Raw genomic sequence first — 20,658 nt, 5'->3', positions numbered from 1 at the left:
GCCAGGCCCAGCCAATCAGTTTTTCCCCACAAAAGGGCTTTAATACAGACAGCAATTCTATCTGGGTGGCTGGTCTCCGATGATCCCACAGGTGAATAAGCCAGATGTGGAGGTCCTGAGGCATGTACTACCAAATTCTCTAAGACCGAGGCAGTTTATGGTAGAGATTAACAGACAATCCTCTGGCAACAGCTCTGTTGAACATTCCTGCAGTCAGCATGCCAATTGCACGCTTCCTCATCTTGAGACATCTGTGGCGTTGTGTGATCAGTGGCCTTTTGTTCCCAGCACAAGGTGCACCTGTGTAATGATCATGCTGTTTTGTCAGGTGGCTGGATTAACGCTCAAACGGATGTAAACATTTGTACACAGAAATTGAGAAGATTTGAGTATGGAACATTTCTGGGATCTTTTATTTCAGCTCATGAAAAACAGAACTAACACTTTACATGTTGCGTTTATATTTTTGTTCATTATAGTTCCCTAAAAAGCTTAGAGGAGAGGGTGTTAGGGGGCAGCAGTAGTGTTCATCTGTGTCCTGATTCTCCACCCTTTCCCAAAGTGTGGATTTACAATGGAAGAAATGCAGTTCCAATCAATACTTTCAAATCCAGGGTCTGGATGTACCCATGTTTCCACCTGATTAGGAGTCCTTGGTGTGCGATATCTTTTTCCACAACAAACTCTTCAGGTTGTTCAGTATAAGCGAGTGTTCCATCTCCATCTGTTCTGCCGAGCCCTTCAATGCGATACATGCATACAGTTGTTTCTCCAGCTCCTCCTGAATGTCAGACGGCGCCCCGTTCAGGAGGTAATCCTTCAGTGCGCCGCACGCCTTGGCCAGGTTGGGCTGTGTCACCTCTGGCGTACACCGGTGCTTGGTGAGGTCACAGGAAGTGCGACAATCAGCACCGTACAGACAGTCCTCTTCCGTGTCGCACCGCCGCTCCCTCATGGCTTTCTGGAAGGTGGCCTCAGGGACAATGTGGTGAGTGTCCATCACCTTCAGGTCGTGGCGGTCGTTGTAACCGAAGCCGTCCGCGCTCATGTCACACATGAGGAAGGAGCCGAAGGTCCCGTGGAAGACATCCTCAACGAGCTCCAGGAGGCCGATGGAGATCTTGGCCTTGCGGGGCCAGGAGGGCGTGAACCACTGGTCCATGCTGCGTCGTACCCCCGCGGGGATCCACAGCTCCACCACCCAGGGCAGGCTGATGCCGTACAGGGGAGCATAGGGCACCTTCTCCATCATGTACAAGTTCAGAGAAAAAGGGAATAAGAGAGATGGGGGGTATTGAAAGAGGCAGAGGAGAGAGAGCTGTGATGACTTTCATCACATAAATAAGCTCATGATTTGAGTCAATGTATCATGATTACTGGATAATTGGTATTGTCTGAAGAAAATAATCCCTGTTTTTTTTCTTCATAAATGGGCATTCCTATTAGTTTACCTTCTCCATCACATACAAGTCCCCACAGAAGCCCAGGAGCCTAGGGGTGTGCTCTCTGTCCTGCAGGACTATTGCTAGCAGAAACTCATTGAGCTGGAGAAGAGCCCACGTGGAGCGGGCCTCCGGCAAGGAGATGAGGCCATCTTTGTTGTAGTCGGCCACGGAGAAAACCAGACTCACCAGGTCTGGAAGGTTGGCCTGTTCACCCACCTTGGTCTGAAGAGAAATAAGGGGTAAGAGATACCTTCGTAACAGAACTGCATTAATGAACACGCTAGCCACTAAAGTCATAACACACTAATAAAGATGGCAATAAGTTACGTGAATGTGAATAAATATCAATTAGCATTTATGAAATATTGGTGCACTGATTATAAATGCATAATGTATGGATTATGAATGTGTTATGAAGACCTTCAAATAAGTGTTGCAGCCATGAACCTATTAATAAAAGCTGGTAGTCTAATGAATCACACTGGGATGAGATGACAGTATTCTGACCTTGAGGTGGCTGAGGACCATCTCTTTGAACTTCTCCACGGAAGTTCCCTTGGTGGGCTTGTTGAAGGGAGATGCCTCCTTCCTGTGCTCCATCTCTGCTCCCAGGTTATAATGAGGAATGTCTTCCATTTGGCACTTAATCACCCCCTCTAGGTCCCCCCAGCCACCTGAGTACACCTGAGACTCACAGACCCACAACATGCTCGTGTTAATTCTCAGACACAGAAACACTGGCGCTCTAAACACTATGGGTGAATCTCAAAAGTCCTTCCTTGATTCCTCATGTCTTCTCTCCACACCACCTGCCCAATATCAGAAGGAAGTGAGATGCAGGTGGATTGGATGAGAAGATCCTTGAATCTTCTCCTCCAATGCTCTCCTTCCCTCTTACATTTTGGAAAGGAAAGACTTTTGAGATTTACCGTAGAACTAGGATCAGTCAGCTCTGACCTGGTTGTTCGGCTTGGCAGAGAGACACTTCCCCAGGTACAGCGTGTCTTTTTCACACAGGCTTCTGCATGCCGAGCCGTCGATCACTCCTTTCCTGTACTTGTCACACTTGGATAAATAGACATGGTGTTGGTTTGTATACTGTAACTAACTAATAGACAGACATGGTGTTGGTTTGTATAGTAACTCACAGGATGGTTTCAATACAATATGGAAGCTGACACTGGAATGCTGTATTTGATGGAATAGTATTTTTTTAACCAGTAGGAGGCTCCATCAATTTACTAATTTCATATAAGGAAATAGAGAACTCACTATGGAATTCTTGCACTCATGTCCACGACACAGCTCTGAGTAGGATGAGTACTCCACATACACCATCCAGCTACCCACAAATACTGCCAGCCACGAGAAGAACAGATACTTCATGTGCAGGTAGGAGAATCGGGCCTGAAATAGAGAGAGCAAGGGAGTGAGGGAGAGAGAGCGTAGATAATGAGATAGAGGGGGAGAGAGAGCTGTGATGACTTTCATTACATAATAATATGATCATGATCAGAATACATAAATGGGCATTCCTATTTGAAAAGTTCAGGTGGAACAGCCTCCTTTATGATACTTGAACAGAACTTGACCCAGTGAGACTGAAGATGTGTAAACAGCATTTAGTTAAATGTGAGTTTGATTATCCACAGGAGTAAATATCATGGAATGTAGAAAATGTATGATAGGTATGCTAAATATTGCCCCACATTTATGTTGCAATAATGATAAATCATATTACCAAGGAAGCACGAATGTGAAGTTGAGACGCACTGAGCACAACAGGGATTTCCAGTCATTTCCCTAAGCAGGCTGGTCTAGTACCAGTAGTGTAGTTATCCAATGAATGAATGGATGAATGAATAGCTCCCTCACTGGGGTGCATAATGAAATATGAAAGTTTAACAGATTCAGTATTATAACAATCATGCAGAATAGATGAGGTGAGAGATGAACAGATAACACACTGACATAATTTGCGCTAAAACAGGGTCAGGTTGTGAGATGTGAAGATTCATAGAAAGAACAAGATTCAAAACGACATTTCCTCAAAAACTAATGTCAATTTAGATTTGAGTGAGTTTCAACAGAATGCATTTGGGGGGGAAAATATTGCATTTTGCTGTGCCAGAAAATCCTACCTTTCTCCATGTTCCTTAGGAACTAACAGCAAACAGAGCCATTTTAAATCTAAATGCCACTCAATGAAATTTGGCCGGATTGCCGTAAATCCCAGACCCCTCATGGCTTGACATTATCTAATCAGACATCTTAAACCTGCTTACTGTGTTAATCTTCTCCAGAAGGGCTGGGTGATCTTGTAAAATGTATAACATGTGAAAGGAGTAATAACTATTGTTATTGAGAGGGAGAGCATGAGAGAGAGAGATGAGAGAGAGAAACAGTGTGCTTGGGGACAGGGAGTCGATACAGCCATAGGGCTCCGGTAAAATGAAGTGCACTCTATAAGGAATAGAGTGTCATTTGGGACATAGCCAGTGACAGACCAAGGAGGGAGGAGGGGTGAGGCCTTCTGTCTTGTTCCCAGTGTCTGTTGCGCCTGCATCTATGCTTGTTGTAGTCTAGCAACCATCTGTGAGAACAGACCATGTGACTCGTTCTTCCTAGACTGACTTGGCCACTGCAACAGAGAACAATAAATCACTGAACTGAGGTGAGGAGGGTCATATAATGAGGGGGGAGAGCAAGAGACATATCATCTATATATTCTGTACGAGCCAGCATTGAGTCAATCATGTCATTTCATGTGATCCCATATAGTGGCTTGCGAAAGTATTCACCCCCCTTGGCATTTTTCCTATTTTGTTGCCTTAAAACCTGGAATTAAAATAGATTTTGGTGGGGTGTGTATCATTTGATTTACACAACATGCCTACCACTTTGAAGACCACTTTGAAAAAAACTGAAAACTTGAGCGTGCATAACTATTCACCTCCCAAAGTCAATACTTTGTAGAGCCACATTTTTCAGCAATTTCAGCTGCAAGTCTCTTGGGGTATGTCTCTATAAGCTTGACTCATCTAGCCACTGGGATTTTGCCCATTCTTAAAGGCAAAACTGCTCCAGCTCCTTCAAGTTGGATGGGTTCCGCTGGTGTACAGCAATCTTTACGCCATACCACAGATTCTCAATTGGATTGAGGTCTGGGCTTTGACTCGGCCATTCCAAGACATTTAAATGTTTCCCCTTAAACCATTCGAGTGTTGCTTTAGCAGTATGCTTAGGGTCATTGTCCTGCTGGAAGGTGAACATCTGTCCCAGTCTCAAATCTCTGGAAGACTGAAACAGGTTTCCCTCAAGAACTTCCTTGTATTCAGTGCCATCCATCATTCCTTCAAATTCTGACCAGTTTCCCAGTCCCTGCTGATGAAAAACATCCCCACAGCATGATGCTGCCACTACCATACTTCACTGTGGGGGTGATGAGAGGTGTTGGGTTTGAGCCAGACATAGCGTTTTCCTTGATGGCCAAAAAGATACATTTCAGTCTCATCTGACCGGAGAACCTTCTTCCATATGTTTGGGGAGTCTCCCACATGCCTTTTGGCGAACACCAAACGTGTTTGCTTATTTTTTTCTTAAGCAATGGCTTTTTTTCTGGCCACTCTTCCGTAAAGCCCAGCTCTGTGGAGTCTACAGTTTAAAGTGGTCCTATGTACAGATACTCCAATCTCCACTGTGGAGCTTTGCAGCTCCTTCAGGGTTAACTTTGGTCTCTTTGTTGCCTCTCTGATTAATGCCCTTCTTGCCTGGTCCGTAGGTTTGTTGTGGTGCCATATTCTTTCAGTTTTTTAATAATGGACTTAATGGTGCTCTGTGGGATGTTCAAAGTTTCTGATATTTTGTTATAACCCAACCCTGATCTGTACTTCTCCACAACTCTTCATAGTGCCACTTGCTTGGTGGTGTTGCAAACTCTGGGGCCTTTCAGAACAGGTGTATATATACTGAGATCATGGGAATGGGAATCTTAGATTGCACACAGGTGGACTTTATTTAACTAATAAATGTGACTTCTGAAGGTAACTGGTTGCACTAGTTCTTATTTAGGGGCTTCATATACCGTTGAAGTCGAAAGTTTACATACACTTATGTTGGAGTCATTAAAACTCATTTTTCAAATCACTCCACAAATTTCTTGTTAACAAACTATAGTTTTGGCACATCGGTTAGGACATCTACTTTGTGGATGACAAGTAATTTTTCCAACAATTGTTTACAGACAGATTATTTCACTTAATCACAATTCCAGTGGGTCAGACACACTAAGACACACTAACATACACTAAGTTCAATGTGCCTTTAAACAGCTTGGAAAATTCCAGAAAATTATGTCATGGCTTTAGAAGCTTCTGATAGGCTAATTGACATAATTTGAGTCAATTGGAGGTGTACTTCAAGGCCTTCCTTCAAACTCAGTGGCTCTTTGCTTGACATCATGGGAAAATCTAAAGACATCAGCCAAGACCTCAGAAAATCAATTGTAGACCTCCACAAGTCTGGTTCATCCTTGGGAGCAATTTCCAAACGCCTGAAGGTACCATGTTCATCTGTACAAACAATAGTACACAAGTATAAACACCATGGGACCACGCAGCCGTCATACCACTCAGGAAGGAGACGTGTTCTGTCTCCTAGAGATGAACGTACTTTGGTGCGAAAAGTGCAAATCAATCCCAGAACAACAGCAAAGGACCTTGTGAAGATGCTGGAGGAAACAGGTATAAAAGTATCGATATCCACAGTAAAACGAGTCCTATATCGACATAACCTGAAAGGCCTCTCAGCGAGGAAGAAGCCACTGCTCCAAAACCGGCATAAAAAAAGTCAGACTACAGTTTGCAACTGCACATGGGGACGAAGATCGTACTTTTTGGAGAAATGTCCTCTGGTCTGATGAAACAAAAATATAACTGTTTGGCCATAATGACCATTGTTATGTTTGGAGGAAAAAGGGGGAGGTTTGTAAGCCCGAAGAACACCATCCCAACCGTGAAGCACGGGGGTGGCAGCGTCATGTTGTGGGGGTGCTTTGCTGCAGGATGGACTGGTGCACTTCAAAATAGATGGCATCATGAGGGAGGAAAATTATGTGGATATATTGAAGCAACATCTCAAGACATCAGTCAGGAAGTTGAAGCTTGGTCGCGAATGGTCTTCCAAATGGACAATGACCACAAGCATACTTCCAAAGTTGTGGCAAAATGGCTTTAGGACAGCAAAGTCAAGGTATTGGAGTGGCCATCACAAAGCCCTGACCTCAATCCCATAGAACATTTGTGGGCAGAACTGAAAAAGTGTGTGCGGGCAAGGAGGCCTACAAACCTGACACAGTTACACCAGCTCTGTCAGGAGGAATGGGCCAAAATTCACCCAACTTCTGTGGGAAGCTTGTGGAAGACTACCCGAAACGTTTGACCTAAGTTAAACAATTTAAAGGCAATGCTACCAAATACTAATTGAGTGTACGTAAACTTCTGACCCACTGGGAATGTGATGAAAGACATAAAAGCTGAAATAAATAATTCTCTACTATTATTCTGACATTTCACATTCTTAAAATAAAGTGGTGATCCTAACTGACCTAATACAGGGAATTTTTACTAGGATTAAATGTCAGATGTTGTGAAAAACTGAGTTTAAATGTATTTGGCTAAGGTGTATGCAAACTTCCGACTTCAACTGTATATACACGCACCACTTTCACCAATTTGGACTATTTTGTGTATGTCGATTACATGAAATCCAAATAAAAATCAATTGAAATTACAGGTTGTAATGCAACAAAATAGGAAAAACGCCAAGGGGGATGAATACTTTTGCAAGGCACTGTATCTCATCTAAGTGGAACAATCACCTACATTTTTTGCGCATCCACAGTGTGTTCTACCCTGCATAACTATATCTACAACATATTACAGTCCTTCATTAATTAAAACCTAATTCTGCTCACTGCTATAACAGCACATGTACACTATAGATGAAACTGTTAGTAATGAACTAGTTTATTCTAATTAGAGAGCAATTGATGAAGAAACAGGCCTTAAATTGGGATATACATGGGTAGTTGCCTATAGAGGGCCTTGTGGAGTACAGTAATACTTCATCATTACAATGACTATTGATTATGAGCTCTGTAATCAACAACCCAATGGTTCTCTGTGGTAACACATGGTTAGTTACAGGCAGACAGCTACTGTACAATCGTTTTCCTTTTTGACACACTCCAAATTGTTATTGCCTTTTGATAACATTTTCTTCCTGATTCATCATTCTAAATGGACTATCTTAATTTTCTCAGTAGATCAATAATGGCATTACTTCAACACAGAGTGCTGGCTGAGTGGAGGAATAACAGACATTCAGAAACCCTTTCTATTCCATCTATTAATAATGAATATGTCCAATGTTTGACAGTGATGGACTCCCCCAGCCTCTCTCCCTCTCCCTCGTTCAGTTTCAATTTGCTTTATTGACATGACTCTGTCTCTCTCTGTATCTCTTCTGTGCAATTCTCAACTTAATACAGTATTTTGAGTGCCAATCTCAATTTCTCCCTCTATTCCATGTTGTGATGCTGTGTGTGGATCTGTAACCACTTCTTACTCAATTCCCACATTTCATTACCGTCCAATGACTATGGACAGAGTGATTAACCTACATGATTGTGAGTAAAGGTGAACTCTTGCATCGTCTTTGCCCAGCACTTATAATGTGATGTCCATTGGACAATACCACTTTGAACCCTTTTACTACCCCATTTACTATGCGGAAAAGAGAGTCCCTGTTTTCTGAATTGGATTTGAGTTTTTCTCTATAAGAACTCTGTTATTAGTGATGACTGGGACTTGACAGATGTGCATTCACTCTCCCTTCATCTTCCACCCACCCTCTTTCACTAAAGATGACTTTTAAATCAAGTTAGCCCTTCAGTCTGCATCCATCTCGCTCTCTAATCTAATCCTCCTCTCTCTCTATTCAATGGACCTCTTACTGTAATGTCAGTCCATTACTCTCCTCTTTTGTATTTGTCATCTGTGTTGAGAGCTGTGGAATCTATATTTTTTATTTTACCTTTATAAGAACAAATTCTTATTTTCAATGACGGCCTAGGAACAGTGGGTTAACTGCCTTGTTCAGGGGCAGAACGACAGATTTGTTCCTTGTCAGCTCGGGGATTCGATCTTGCAACCTTTCGGTTACTAGTCCAACGCTCTAACCACTAGGCTACGCTGCTGCTCCTGACTAGTCACAAGCCACTTCTCTATTGTGACTGCAGGTCCAGATCAACTGCTTTTTAGCATAAACTTGCTTGAGTTTCCTCTCTCCCCACAGCCCAACCTCATTCTGTGGTCCTAGACATGGACGGTGGTTGAAGCAGCTAGAGGTCAAAGAGCTGTAATCTCGGTTAACCCTTTTCCTCTGTGCTTAGATTTTTCCATACTTGTGGGAAGAGTTGGTGCTTTCCAGATAAGTGTTCTCCCAGCCGTAGTGCCTTGATATTAAACCTAAAATATTCAGCATTCCACAGGACCGACAACTGCTCAGAATGTCATTTACAACAGCATGGTGTCTAGTGTAGTCCCTCTTTACATGCAGGCTGATCTCTGCCTCGGGTCTCTCAGAGAACGAGATACACTTGACTTGGGAGGTGTGCCACAAAATACGATTAGTGCCAGGCTAATAATATCATCTGTAGTTTTCCTTGTAATTTCTCTGTGGCATTCCCTGGTCAAGTAATCTGACGACCTCATACAACAAATGAACAAAACATTATGAACACCTGCTCTTTCCATGACATAGACTGACCAGGTGAAAGCTATGGTCCCTTATTGATGTAACTTGTTAAATCCACTTCAATCAGTGTAGATGAAGGGGAGGAGACAGGTTAAATAAGGATTTTTAAGCCTTGAAACAATTGAGACATGGATTGTGAATGTGTGCCATTCAGAGGGTGAATGGGCAAGATAAAGAATGTAAGTGCCTTTGAACGGGGTACGGTAGTGGGGTACGGTAGTGGGGTACGGTAGCGCATTGGTTTGAGTCAAAAACTCCAACGCTGCTGGGTTTTTCACGCTCAACAGTTTCCTGTATGTATCAAGAATGGCCTACAATCCAAAGGACATCCAGCCAACTTGACACAACTCTGGGAAGCATCGGAATCAACATGGGCCAGTATCCATGCCCCAACGAATTGAGGATGTTCTGAGGGCAAAAAGGGGGGGTGAAACTCAATATTAGGAAGGTGTTCTTAATGTTTGGTATACTCAGTGTACTGTATGTTTAGCGTGAGCATAATCTGTGTGTCCTAGTACTTTCCCAGTGTTTTTTACAAACCTAAACTGAAAGAACTCATCTCGGTTAACCCAGAACTAAAGTCTTGCGTAATTGGTCAGAGGCTCGATTAAGTTCAGGGTCCATATGTGGGAAGACAGAAAGAGTATAAGAACTGGAACAAAGAGCTCCACCCTCTCTCTTTGCAAGTTGCGGGCAAGTCTATGGCCAAATGTTCCCTCCACTTTCGAAATTCGAAAAAGATGCTAACACCTGTGAAACCAAGATTTGTCCAAAGCACCGGAACTAATGCTGCATGTTATCTCACGCATGCCATTGTACAAATCTATGGTAACATTTATGTTTACGTAGTCTGTCCATGAGAGACTAAAAGAACTGCTACAAAGCAGCATGACCACACAAACAATGCACTGTGTTCCATATTGATTCTTGCGTAGGTAGGTGCTGTAAATTGCATCCAACTGCAAAGTCATTATAGATAACACTCTGAAGGAAAATAAATATGTGGCTGTTCTTTAAAAATCAATGTTTTGAGGGCTTTCATTTGAACTCTGTGATTATGCATTTCTCACTCCTATACAGGATCCCATAGGCTACTGGTGGGGAAAGAGCAAGGTTACGTCCCAAATGGCTCCCTATATAATGCAAATAGTGCCCTATGGGCCCTGGTAGAAAGAAGTGCACTATAAAGGGGATGGAGCCCTAAAACACAGCTAATGAGGCAGCATTGATCCTGGCTGTTGTGACTGCTTGTTATTATTTACCAGCTGTAATCAGAGCTGTGGTGATGTAATGGGGTGTGTGGATGGGAAGGGTGGCAAGAGTCATTATAGTGCACTACCTTTGCCCTAAGATCTCGGGTCAAAAGTGGTGCACTATAAAGGGACACAGCCTCAGCCATTGCTTAGCCACTAAATAATCATGCATCCCACCAGGCCTTGGGTTTTATTTCCTTAGATAGAACTGCAGAAAGTGTAATTGATTATATCCTACATATTATATATGTCTGAAACATGCTGGAGATACCAACAGGTCAATCGACACACAGAGACCACTGGTGTGCTGGGACTATAGTCTAACTAACCCTAATCACAGTCCAGTCTTTTTAATTGACACTGAGCAGAGGTCCAGATATTGAGTCCATGCAACTTAAGGATGCACAACAAATACATGGACAAAGCACTTGTTATTTGTGACCTGAAACTGCTCTTTGGCATCCAAATACGCAGGGAGAGAAGATAGAAATGTTCTCTGCTCTTGATCCATTTCTATGCTGACACTTGTTTTGCAGCCCTGCTCACCACTCATCCATTATTCATGATCATAAAGCTAGTCCTCTCTAATGGGCACTCTCTCCAGCTGTGAAAAGAGAGAGAAATGGAAAGAGAGATATATGGAGAGATGGAGGAGCGAGAAAGACGGATAGAGAGATGAGGGAGGGACATATGAATAGGGAGAGGAAAGGGGGATACCTAGTCATTTGTACAACTGAATGCATTCAACTGAAATGTGTCTTCCACATTTAAGCCAACCCCTCTGAATCAGAGAGGTGCGGGGGGCTGCATTAATTGATATCCACGGTATCGGCGCCTGGGGAACAGTGGGATAACTGCCTTGCGAGGGATAGAGATGAGAGAGGAGATGAAGGAGAGAGAGGAGATGAAGCAGGGATGGATGGAGAGGGAGAATTAAAAGATTGTGTCACACAGACAAAAGCAAACCATTTTCCTCCCTAATATTCTAGATGGGGAACACTAATAGGCTTATGCACAGTGCACACACATGGGAATCGTCAAGCGTGGAAGATGTTTCCTGGTGAGAGCTAATTTTGTACCACCTGTGTAAACTTTCTGCTTGCATCTCTCTCTCTCTCATAGGAGTTACGCACCAGTAACTCATCTGTCCCAGCATCCATCTCTCTTACTCCCAGGACTCCAACTCTCTAAAGGAAGGAGGTGTCATTACTATTTGCTGTGTGCATTGTGCAGGCTCAGAGAGATATCACACTCGGTGTATCCCAAATGGCACCATATTCTCTACAAAAACACTATCTAGGGAATATGGTGCCTTTTGGGAATCACACACTCTCTATTTGTGTGCACGGTGCAGGCTCTGGGAGATGTAACACTGTCGCTGTCTGTCTGTGCTATGTGCAGGAGCTACGCACTGCCTGGTTGATCGGACTCATCCCAGTCCCAAGTCGTACAGCATACAGCAGGCAATAAGAACGACACCACCCCTCCCTCCTGGTTGCGGACACACCCTCCTGGTCGAGGCCACACCCCAATCCCCACACTGACTCAACACTGCGACAGTAACACTACATGTTAACAGCAGATTTTGGGCCAGTTGTTCACTTTTCACTTACATACTGTGTAGATACATATGCCATGTTCATTGCCTGTTGTAAGTTACAGTCTCCTCACATACAAGCATGCAAAAATACACAGCCTTGCTCTCTTTTCCTCTCTCACTCAAATATGCACACACACGTAAACAAGCACACACGCGCACAAACAATCACGCACGCCTACACACACGCACAGAATAGCAGAAGTTGCCACAACAACTTAACACATTGCTTTTTAGCTCTTCTCTTGTGTCACAGGACAAAGTGACATGTCAATAACATTTAATTCTGACTTCCTGCTCTTCTGCTCCAGATTAGTTAATCAGTTCAGCCTATCGAGCATGTCCAAAATACAAATGAAGTTTACACCTAAGGAGAGTGGGGTGGGAAGAAAATACTAACCAGCTAAATGCTGCATCTTAAGTAATATTGATTAAATTAGGCTCCCACCATGTCCTCTGGGACAAGCTTAGACCTCAGACAGTGGTTTGTGAACACATGCTGATAGAGTCATGCACTGCAGAGCATGGAGAGGAGGTGATATGGGGGAGAATGGAGAGATGAGAGCACGCATGTGTTCCCCCGAGGAGAGAGAGCTGTGGAAAGATGAGTTGACAGCTCCTCCTTAAACCTCCCCACACCTCTGAGTTTAACTGACTAAAATGTAGGTAACCAAAGCTTCCAGAAACATACAATTTATAACTTTGAATAATTTGCTCTGTTATGTGCATGTGTGTTCTAGTTAGCACTGTCAAACTGTGCCAACATCAAATAAGATGATCAGTATTGTCATCATATCCCTCTATTGCACATACTGACACAGTTCCTCATATTCAGGCTCAGGCCACAGGGGTATATCAGACCTGGTTCTCTCTCTTACTTCACAGGGACAAAACTGGTGGGTGGGCAATGGACATCGATCATTTAAACTTTTAATTGCCATACAAAAATACAGCAGTGCCTGATCACACGTTCACACTGTGGTAAATAGGTGACAAATCACAACAGACAAGTTTCTAGGCTACCCATATTAAAATGTGCAGACAGGGATAAGTGTTTGGTGATCTCAAATGCGGCTTTCACACAGGCCCATTGGGGCTCTGGTCAAAAGTAGTGCACTATATAGGGAATAGGGTGCCATTTGGGATGAGTCATTCCCAGGGTCTAACTCTGGTGGTAAAGGACTCAAGGAGCATTTGATGTCAGATCTGGATGACTGGGTAGAGTAAACTGGACCCAGCATGGCAGGATTACCCTGTCTCCTGACAGACAGACAGGATCCATGGAGCAGTTTTATCTCGGCTGGACCACTGAGCTTTGCACAGCCTGACAACCATGACCTTCCACAGTATGTAGCCTATGTGGAGATAAAATTTAGGACGACTGTGATAACTTCAGCCACACGCAGTGCAATGTCTGACACTATTACGAGGAGTAAGTCGGAAAGCAGACCCAACTGTAGACAATACGCCTTTTGATGCTAAGGATTTGTTGAATGTTTTGTGGAACGATTTGTAATCTCTCATGGCTGTTTACGCAAGATTTTTGGTCTGGTTTGACGAGATTAAATTATTTGTGACATTCTGGGAAATTCTGTAGGCTACGGGGAGTACAATGTGCTCTGCATAGATGAAACATAATCACAAGGAATCCATATCTCATTGTAAGACTGCAGGACATCTGCTTGGGGTTTATATACAGTTGAAGTCGGAAGTTTACATACACCTTAGCCAAATACATTTAAACTCAGTTTCACAACATCTGACATTTAATCCTAGTAAAAATTCCCTGTATTAGGTCAGTTAGGATCACCACTATTTTAAGAATGTGACATGTCAGAATAATAGAGAGAATTATTTATTTCAGCTTTTATTTCTTTCATCACATTCCCAGTGGGTCAGAAGTTTACGTACACTCAATTAGTATTTGGTAGCATTGCCTTTAAATTGGTTGGGTCAAACGTTTCAGGTAGCGTTCCACAAGCTTCCCACAAGAAGTTGGGTGAATTTTGGCCCATTCCTCCTGACAGAGCTGGTGTAACTGAGTCAGGTTTGTAGGCCTCCTTGCTCACACACACTTTTTCTGCCCACAAATTTTCTATAGGATTGAAGTCAGGGCTTTGTGATGGCCACTCCAATAGATTTACTTTGTTATCCTTAAGCCATTTTGCCACAACTTTGGAAGTATGTTTGGTGTCATTGTCCATTTGGAAGACCCATTTGCGACCAAGTTTCAACTTTATGACTGATGTCTTGATGTTGCTTCAATATATCCACATAATTTTCCTCCCTCATGATGCCATCTATTTTGTGAAGTGCGCCAGTCCCTCCTGTAGCAAAGCAAAAATTACTTGTGTCATGTGTAACGGATGTGAAATGGCTAGCTAGTTAGCGGGTACGCGCTAGCAGCGTTTCAATCAGTTACGTCACTTGCTCTGAAACCTAGAAGTAGTGTTGCACCTTGCTCTGCAAGGGCCACGGCTTTTGTGGAGCGATGGGTAACGACGCTTCGTGGGTGTCAGTTGTTGATGTGTGCAGAGGGTCCCTGGTTCGCGCCCGTGTCGGGGCGAGGGGACGGTTTAAAGTTATACTGTTACATTGGTGCCGTGACCCGGATCACTGGTTGCTGCGGAAAAGGAGGAGGTTGAAAGGGGGGTGAGTGTAACGGATGTGAAATGGCTAGCTAGTTAGCGGGTACGCGCTAGTAGCGTTTCAATCAGTTACGTCACTTGCTCTGAAACCTAGATGTAGTGTTGCCCCTTGCTCTGCAAGGGCCGCGGCTTTTGTGGAGCGATGGGTAACGATGCTTCGTGGGTGACTGTTGTTGATGTGTGCAGAGGGTCCCTGGTTCGCGCCCGAGGTCGGGGCTAGGGGACGTACTAAAGTTATACTGTTACATTGATGCTGTTGACCCGGATCACTGGTTGCTGCGGAAAAGGAGGAGGTTGAAAGGGGGGTGAGTGTAACGGATGTGAAATGGCTAGCTAGTTAGCGGGTACACGCTAGTAGCGTTTCAATCAGTTACGTCACTTGCTCTGAAACCTAGAAGTAGGGTTGCACCTTGCTCTGCAAGGGCCGCGGCTTTTGTGGAGCGATGGGTAACGACGCTTCGTGGGTGTCAGTTGTTGATGTGTGCAGAGGGTCCCTGGTTCGCGCCCGTGTCGGGGCGAGGGGACGGTTTAAAGTTATACTGTTACACATGCACAAAGTAGATGTCCTAACCGCCTTGCCAAAACTATAGTTTGTTAACAACAAATTTGTGGAGTGGTTGAAAAACGAGTTTTAATGACTCCAACCTAAGTGTATGTAAACTTCCGACTTCAACTGTATGTAGAATGAAATCGGCTTGTCTTATTGGAGCGACCAACCTGCGAGTGACAGTGTTCCGTCATGTTATGACCTCATTAGGAAGACGCAGAGTGGCCTAGAAAACCCTCCGTGGGACTAAGATGGCAGACACACACACACTCCCCCTTGTGACTGCTGTCACTTTTCACTTACATGGCTACTCACACAGCAGTGTGAAGGAAAAACACACACACACACACACACACATATAGGGGTGTGAAGAAAACGGGAGCAAAACAAAACGCAGCTCAGAGTGTGTCTCTTGGCTGAACAAAACAGACAGATGAGATCAGGGTTTTTGATTCAGGCTGTAAAATAAATTAAATATTTAACAGATATGTTGATCACTGGGGGAAAACATAGCTACAAACATGAACCATATCTAACTATATTAAAAGGTTGGGCTCTATAAGTTGCAGTAAAACACCACTCGCATTGTAAAGGTTGGATCTCCTACATGGTTTCGAGAACACTGTATATCTCAGCTTTCCAAGTTGATTCGGAAAGTATTTAGACCCCTTGACTTTTTCCACATTTTGTTACGTTTAGTTCCCCCCCCCCCCCCCTCAATCTACACAAAATACATAATTCTGACAAAGCAAAAACAGGTTTAGACATTTTTGCTAATGTATAAAAAAAAAAAGATGACAAGTTGTCCTTTAAAGTTCATGTGGATAATCTTGTGACAAAGCTTAAACTGATATTGTTTCGTTTTTTACGTAATAAGGCTTGCTTCCCGCTTATGGCTAGAAAGAAGATTGTTCATGCCACTTTTCTCTCTGTAATTGATTATGGTGACTTGTGTATATGCATGCAACCTCCTCTGTCTTACAGAGATTTGACTCTGTTTATCATGCATCCTTGCGCTTTATTACAAATGCCAAGTCACTCACCCACCATTGCACCAAATGGTAGGTTGGACCTCACTTTATATGTGTAGAAAGATACAAATGTATGTATTCATCTACAAAGCCCTTTTGGGTAAACTCCCTCTTTACCTCTGTAGTCTGGTCTCCTTCACCACCAGCAGTTAACATGCCCGGTCTGCTAGGTGGTTGCTACTAAAGTCCCCAGGACATTCACAGTATGAGGCAAGACTGCCTTCTCTTCTTGTACACCAGACGCATGGAATAATCTACAATCCATGCTTCATCTAGATATGTAAGTGCCACTGAATGAATTTAAAATATTGATGGGAGACTGTTACAGAGGAGTGTAAATGCTTTTTTTAGGCTGGATCATGTTGTTTTATTTATGTAATGTATTGATTGTTGCTGCCTTCTTGGCCAGGTATCCCTTGAAAAAGAGACTCTGGGTTTCAATGGGCTTTTCCTGGTTAAATAAAATAAAAATACAGGACCTATATACTAAATGATGTCAGAGGAAAGCCCCAAAAATTGTCAAAGACTCCAGTCACCCAAGTCATAGACCGTACTCTCTGCTACCTCACAGCAAGCGGTACCAGAGCACCAAGTCTAGGACCAAAAGGCTCCTTAACAGCTTCTACCCCAAGCCATAAGATTGCTGAACAATTAATCAAATGGCCACACAGACTATTTCCATTGTCCCCCCCTCCCATTGACACGGTACCGGTATCCCCTGTATATAGCCTCCACATTGACACGGTACCGGTACCACCTGTATATAGCCTCCACATTGATACGGTACAGGTACCCCTTGTATATAGCCTCCACATTGACACGGTACCGGTATCCCCTGTATATAGCCTCCACATTGACACAATACCCCCTGTATATAGCCTCCACATTGACACGGTACCCCCTGTATATAGCCTCCACATTGACACGGTACCCCCTGTATATAGCCTCCACATTGACACGGTACCCCCTGTATATAGCCTCCACATTGACACGGTATCCCCTGTATATAGCCTCCACATTGACACGGTACCCCCTGTACATAGCCTCCACATTGACACGGTACCACTACCCCCTGTATATAGCCTCGTTATTGTACTGTGTTACTTTTTTACTTTATTTTATTTGGTCTATATTTTCTTAACACTTTCTTGAATGGCACTGTTGGTTAAGGGGTTTTAAGTAAGCATTTCATGGTAAGCTACACCTGTTGTATTTGGCGCATGTGACAAAGTTTGATTTGATTTGATCAAGTTGTAGAAACATCTCAAGGATGATCAATGGAAACAGGATGCACCCGAGCTCAGTTTCAAGTATCATAGCAAAGGGTATGAATGCTTATACAAATAAGGTATTTCTCTTTTTAATTTTTTCTGAATTTGCTAAAATTCTAAACCTGTTTCACTTTGCATAATTGGGTATTGTGTGTAGATTGAGGATTTTTGAAATGTTTTATCCATTTTAGAATAAGGCTGTAATGTAACAAAATGTGGAAAAAGGGAAGGGGTCTAGATACTTTCCAAATACACTGTATACTAAGTGTACAAAACATTATGAACACCTGCTCTTTCCATGACATTGACTGACCAGGTGAAAGCTATGATCCCTTACTGATGTCACTTAATGAAGGGGAGGAGATGGGTTAAAGAAGGATTTTTAAGCCTTGATGCAATTGAAACATGGATTGTGTATGAAATTCAGAGGGTGAATGGGCAAGACAAAAGATTTAAGTGCCTTTAAACGGGGTATGGTAGTAGGTGCCAGGCGAACTGGTTTATGTCAAGAACTGCAATGCTTCTGGGTTTTTCACGTTCAACAGTTTCCCGTGTGTATCAAGAATGGTCCACCACCCAAAGGACATTCAGCCAACTTGACACAAGTGTGGCAAGCATTTGATACAACATGGGCCAGCATCCCTGTGGAATGCTTTCGACACCTTGTGAAGTCCATGCCCCAACAAATTGAGCCTATTCTGAGGGCAAAGGGGGGGGGGAAGAAATCCCAAATATCATAATAATTGTTCGTGATTCTTAACTTGCTTGTACAGTTTTAAAACCGTATACAATCCTTTTTCCAGGATTGTAAACATTTCCACCTTAATGACCAGTTATTATATGCCTTTTATACAACAGGTTACATTGTGTGTGTTTCAAATGGCACCATATTCCCTATAGTGCACTACTTTTGACCAGAGCCCATATGGTAAAACAGAGTATGATTTAATGAAAAGGTTTTGAATGGGAAGTCAATAGAATAGATAGCATAAGAAGCTCATACACAGACAATGCAAATAAGATTGCTGATTTAAATACAACATGAGAATGCAAAGAAAAACATTATCTAGCAGACCTTGGGATTGAATGCAGTGCTCTCATCCATGGAAAAAAACCTTGTGTGTCCTCCTGTCTTGTGTGAATGCTGGATGATCCCTGTTGCTACAGAAACGGTGAGTACCTACTGAATTGGGCCAATGACTACAGCTCTTGGGCATCGACAGAGCAAGTACCCTATTGGAAATGAAATAGGATCAATCCAATACTCCAAAATAAACAGTTGTATCAGAAACAACAGCCTCAATAATGGCAATGACAACCATATAAAGGCCAAAATTAGTTTACCGAATATTGCAAATGAATGTATATGAAATCGTGTCCAAAAGAGCCTTATAATGTTCAAAGTAGCCTACCATACAGGAACATGAATAATCCCAACTGTCCAATAGTGAATAGGTGATCGTCCGATCACGAGAAAGTATAGGAAAGATTTCCCACTGGGTTTACCTGTATGTAGATAGGCTTCCTCAGCCAGACCCATGAAAACAGACCTCTTGCCATGGCAAATAGAGCACATCTCACAACACTAACCTGCCAGAGGAAGAAATCACAATAAGAAGCGAAACATAGAAATCTAATCTCGTCTTCTGCACAATTATTCTGCCTTCTTGTGTAGCAATAATTAACCACAGTGTGTACAAATAATAACAGTCCATTTCACCAAATCCTTTCTCATCCTCCGTCAAATAAGCTCTTCCTTGGAAGTGCGCTTTCGGTGCTGCAAAATAGCAGCCACTTGAACGCTGCAGTACTCTGCCCACTAGACAGAGTAGGAGGGGATTGTATAGGAAAAGGGGTCCTTGATAAAGGCGTATAGATTACAATACTGTCACAAATGTTAAAGGCCCAGTGCATTCAAAAACGTGTTTTTTTTTGCGTTTTATAATATTTCCACATAATGAGGTTGGAATAATACTTACAATTTTGAAAATGATGATAATGCCCCTTTAATGTAAGAGCTGGTTGAAAAAACTGCATGAAATGTCAGCCTGCTTTGGTGGGATGGAGTTTTGGCCTGCCTGGAGACAAGCGGTAAATTAGTTAATAGACCAATAAGAAAGAGAGTTCCAAAACTCTCTGCCAAAAACAACTGTTTTTCAGTTTTCCCCTCCTTGCAAAATTCTTGCTTGAGAAATTGCTCTTTGCTAAGAAACGATTGTTGTTTGTTTTTGACCATTTTAATTGAAAACAATCACAGTAATGTACTTAATTGTTAACCAGAAATGATTTGCTATTGAGATAACGTCTGCTTTGTACCTTTAAAGAAAAGCTGTTCGGTAGACTTACTACTATGTACTACTGTATCTGTCTAAACAGCACACAGATAAAGTTGTCAAATATTTTCTATACTGTTTCTATACTGGTCTTACTAAAACGGTTACCAAGAAAAACGCACGTTCTATGATTTTACGTCAGTTAATCATGAAGCAGAGCGCAGGATTCCTATCATGTTGTAAAACAACACCACTTCCTCCAGCATGTAGAGAGAAGTGTGGAGTGAGTGGCAGGCGAGCTTGATTGTATTCACTCATCGCACCGATGTTATTCAGACTTTATTTCGAACCGCACCATGTCCACTGATTGACCAAACGGGTAAGAGCAGCACATAACGAAGTAACTGAGCAACTGCCTCCGAACAAGCCATCTACTTACTGGTGGCTAACTAACATTAGCTAGCTAGCTAACAAACTTGCTAACTAACGTTAGCTAAAATGTTAACCAACTGTAATATGTCGCTGACTTTGGTGTTATTGTTGCCTTACCTCTGAAGTTTGGTGCACATACTTCACCATTGATTTTATTGCATCCAGATTGCCACTGTACACATTCTCACCAGGATGGCTGAAGAACGCAGGGTCTGTAGCAGTGCCCCACAAGTTGAGTCAAAGGTGAGACAAGCTAACCGTAAATAGAGGCTTACAAGAGATATTATATTTTTTTATGTATGTGATTCATTTATCAAATAAACTGCTATTCAATGGAGGAATG

The 20,658-nt window shown here is 42.8% G+C and overlaps 1 protein-coding gene and 1 pseudogene across 3 annotated transcripts; one reads left to right on the top strand and one right to left on the bottom strand.

Moving 5' to 3' along the window:
* Positions 1–390: 390 nt before the first annotated feature.
* LOC129869580 (divergent protein kinase domain 1A-like) lies at positions 391–20,515 on the bottom strand. Of its 3 annotated transcripts, XM_055944098.1 has the most exons (8): positions 20,433–20,515; positions 19,590–19,688; positions 19,117–19,200; positions 2,718–2,852; positions 2,403–2,510; positions 1,953–2,129; positions 1,452–1,667; positions 391–1,240 (listed from the first exon to the last, which is right to left on the bottom strand). In XM_055944098.1, exons 3-8 carry the CDS (start codon positions 19,168–19,170, stop codon positions 644–646), a joined length of 1,287 nt encoding a protein of 428 aa, XP_055800073.1. In that variant the 5' UTR covers positions 19,171–19,200; positions 19,590–19,688; positions 20,433–20,515; the 3' UTR covers positions 391–643. The 3 variants fall into 3 exon arrangements, with proteins under 3 accessions (XP_055800073.1, XP_055800072.1, XP_055800074.1); XM_055944097.1 differs by lacking the exons at positions 19,590–19,688; positions 20,433–20,515 and adding an exon at positions 19,331–19,460; XM_055944099.1 differs by lacking the exons at positions 19,590–19,688; positions 20,433–20,515 and adding an exon at positions 18,686–18,843 and having other exon boundaries at positions 19,117–19,206.
* Positions 19,879–20,658, top strand: part of LOC129869581 (coiled-coil domain-containing protein 18-like) — a 44,227-nt pseudogene continuing 43,447 nt past the window's right edge.

The sequence above is a fragment of the Salvelinus fontinalis genome, chromosome 14, assembly GCF_029448725.1.
Source record: "Salvelinus fontinalis isolate EN_2023a chromosome 14, ASM2944872v1, whole genome shotgun sequence".
Taxonomy (NCBI): Eukaryota; Metazoa; Chordata; class Actinopteri; order Salmoniformes; family Salmonidae; genus Salvelinus; species Salvelinus fontinalis.
This window is presented reverse-complemented; position numbering and strand designations above follow the sequence as displayed.

What these genes read in the sequence shown, in the direction of transcription:
- LOC129869580 (XM_055944097.1), bottom strand. An exon ending in GGAAGCCTATCTACATACAG is followed by an intron (nt 2,853 to 19,116) that starts GTAAACCCAGTG and finishes TCTCTATTTCAG; the next exon opens with GCCCGATTCTCCTACCTGCA. An exon ending in ACTTGTATGTGATGGAGAAG is followed by an intron (nt 1,241 to 1,451) that starts GTAAACTAATAG and finishes ATGATGGAGAAG; the next exon opens with GTGCCCTATGCTCCCCTGTA.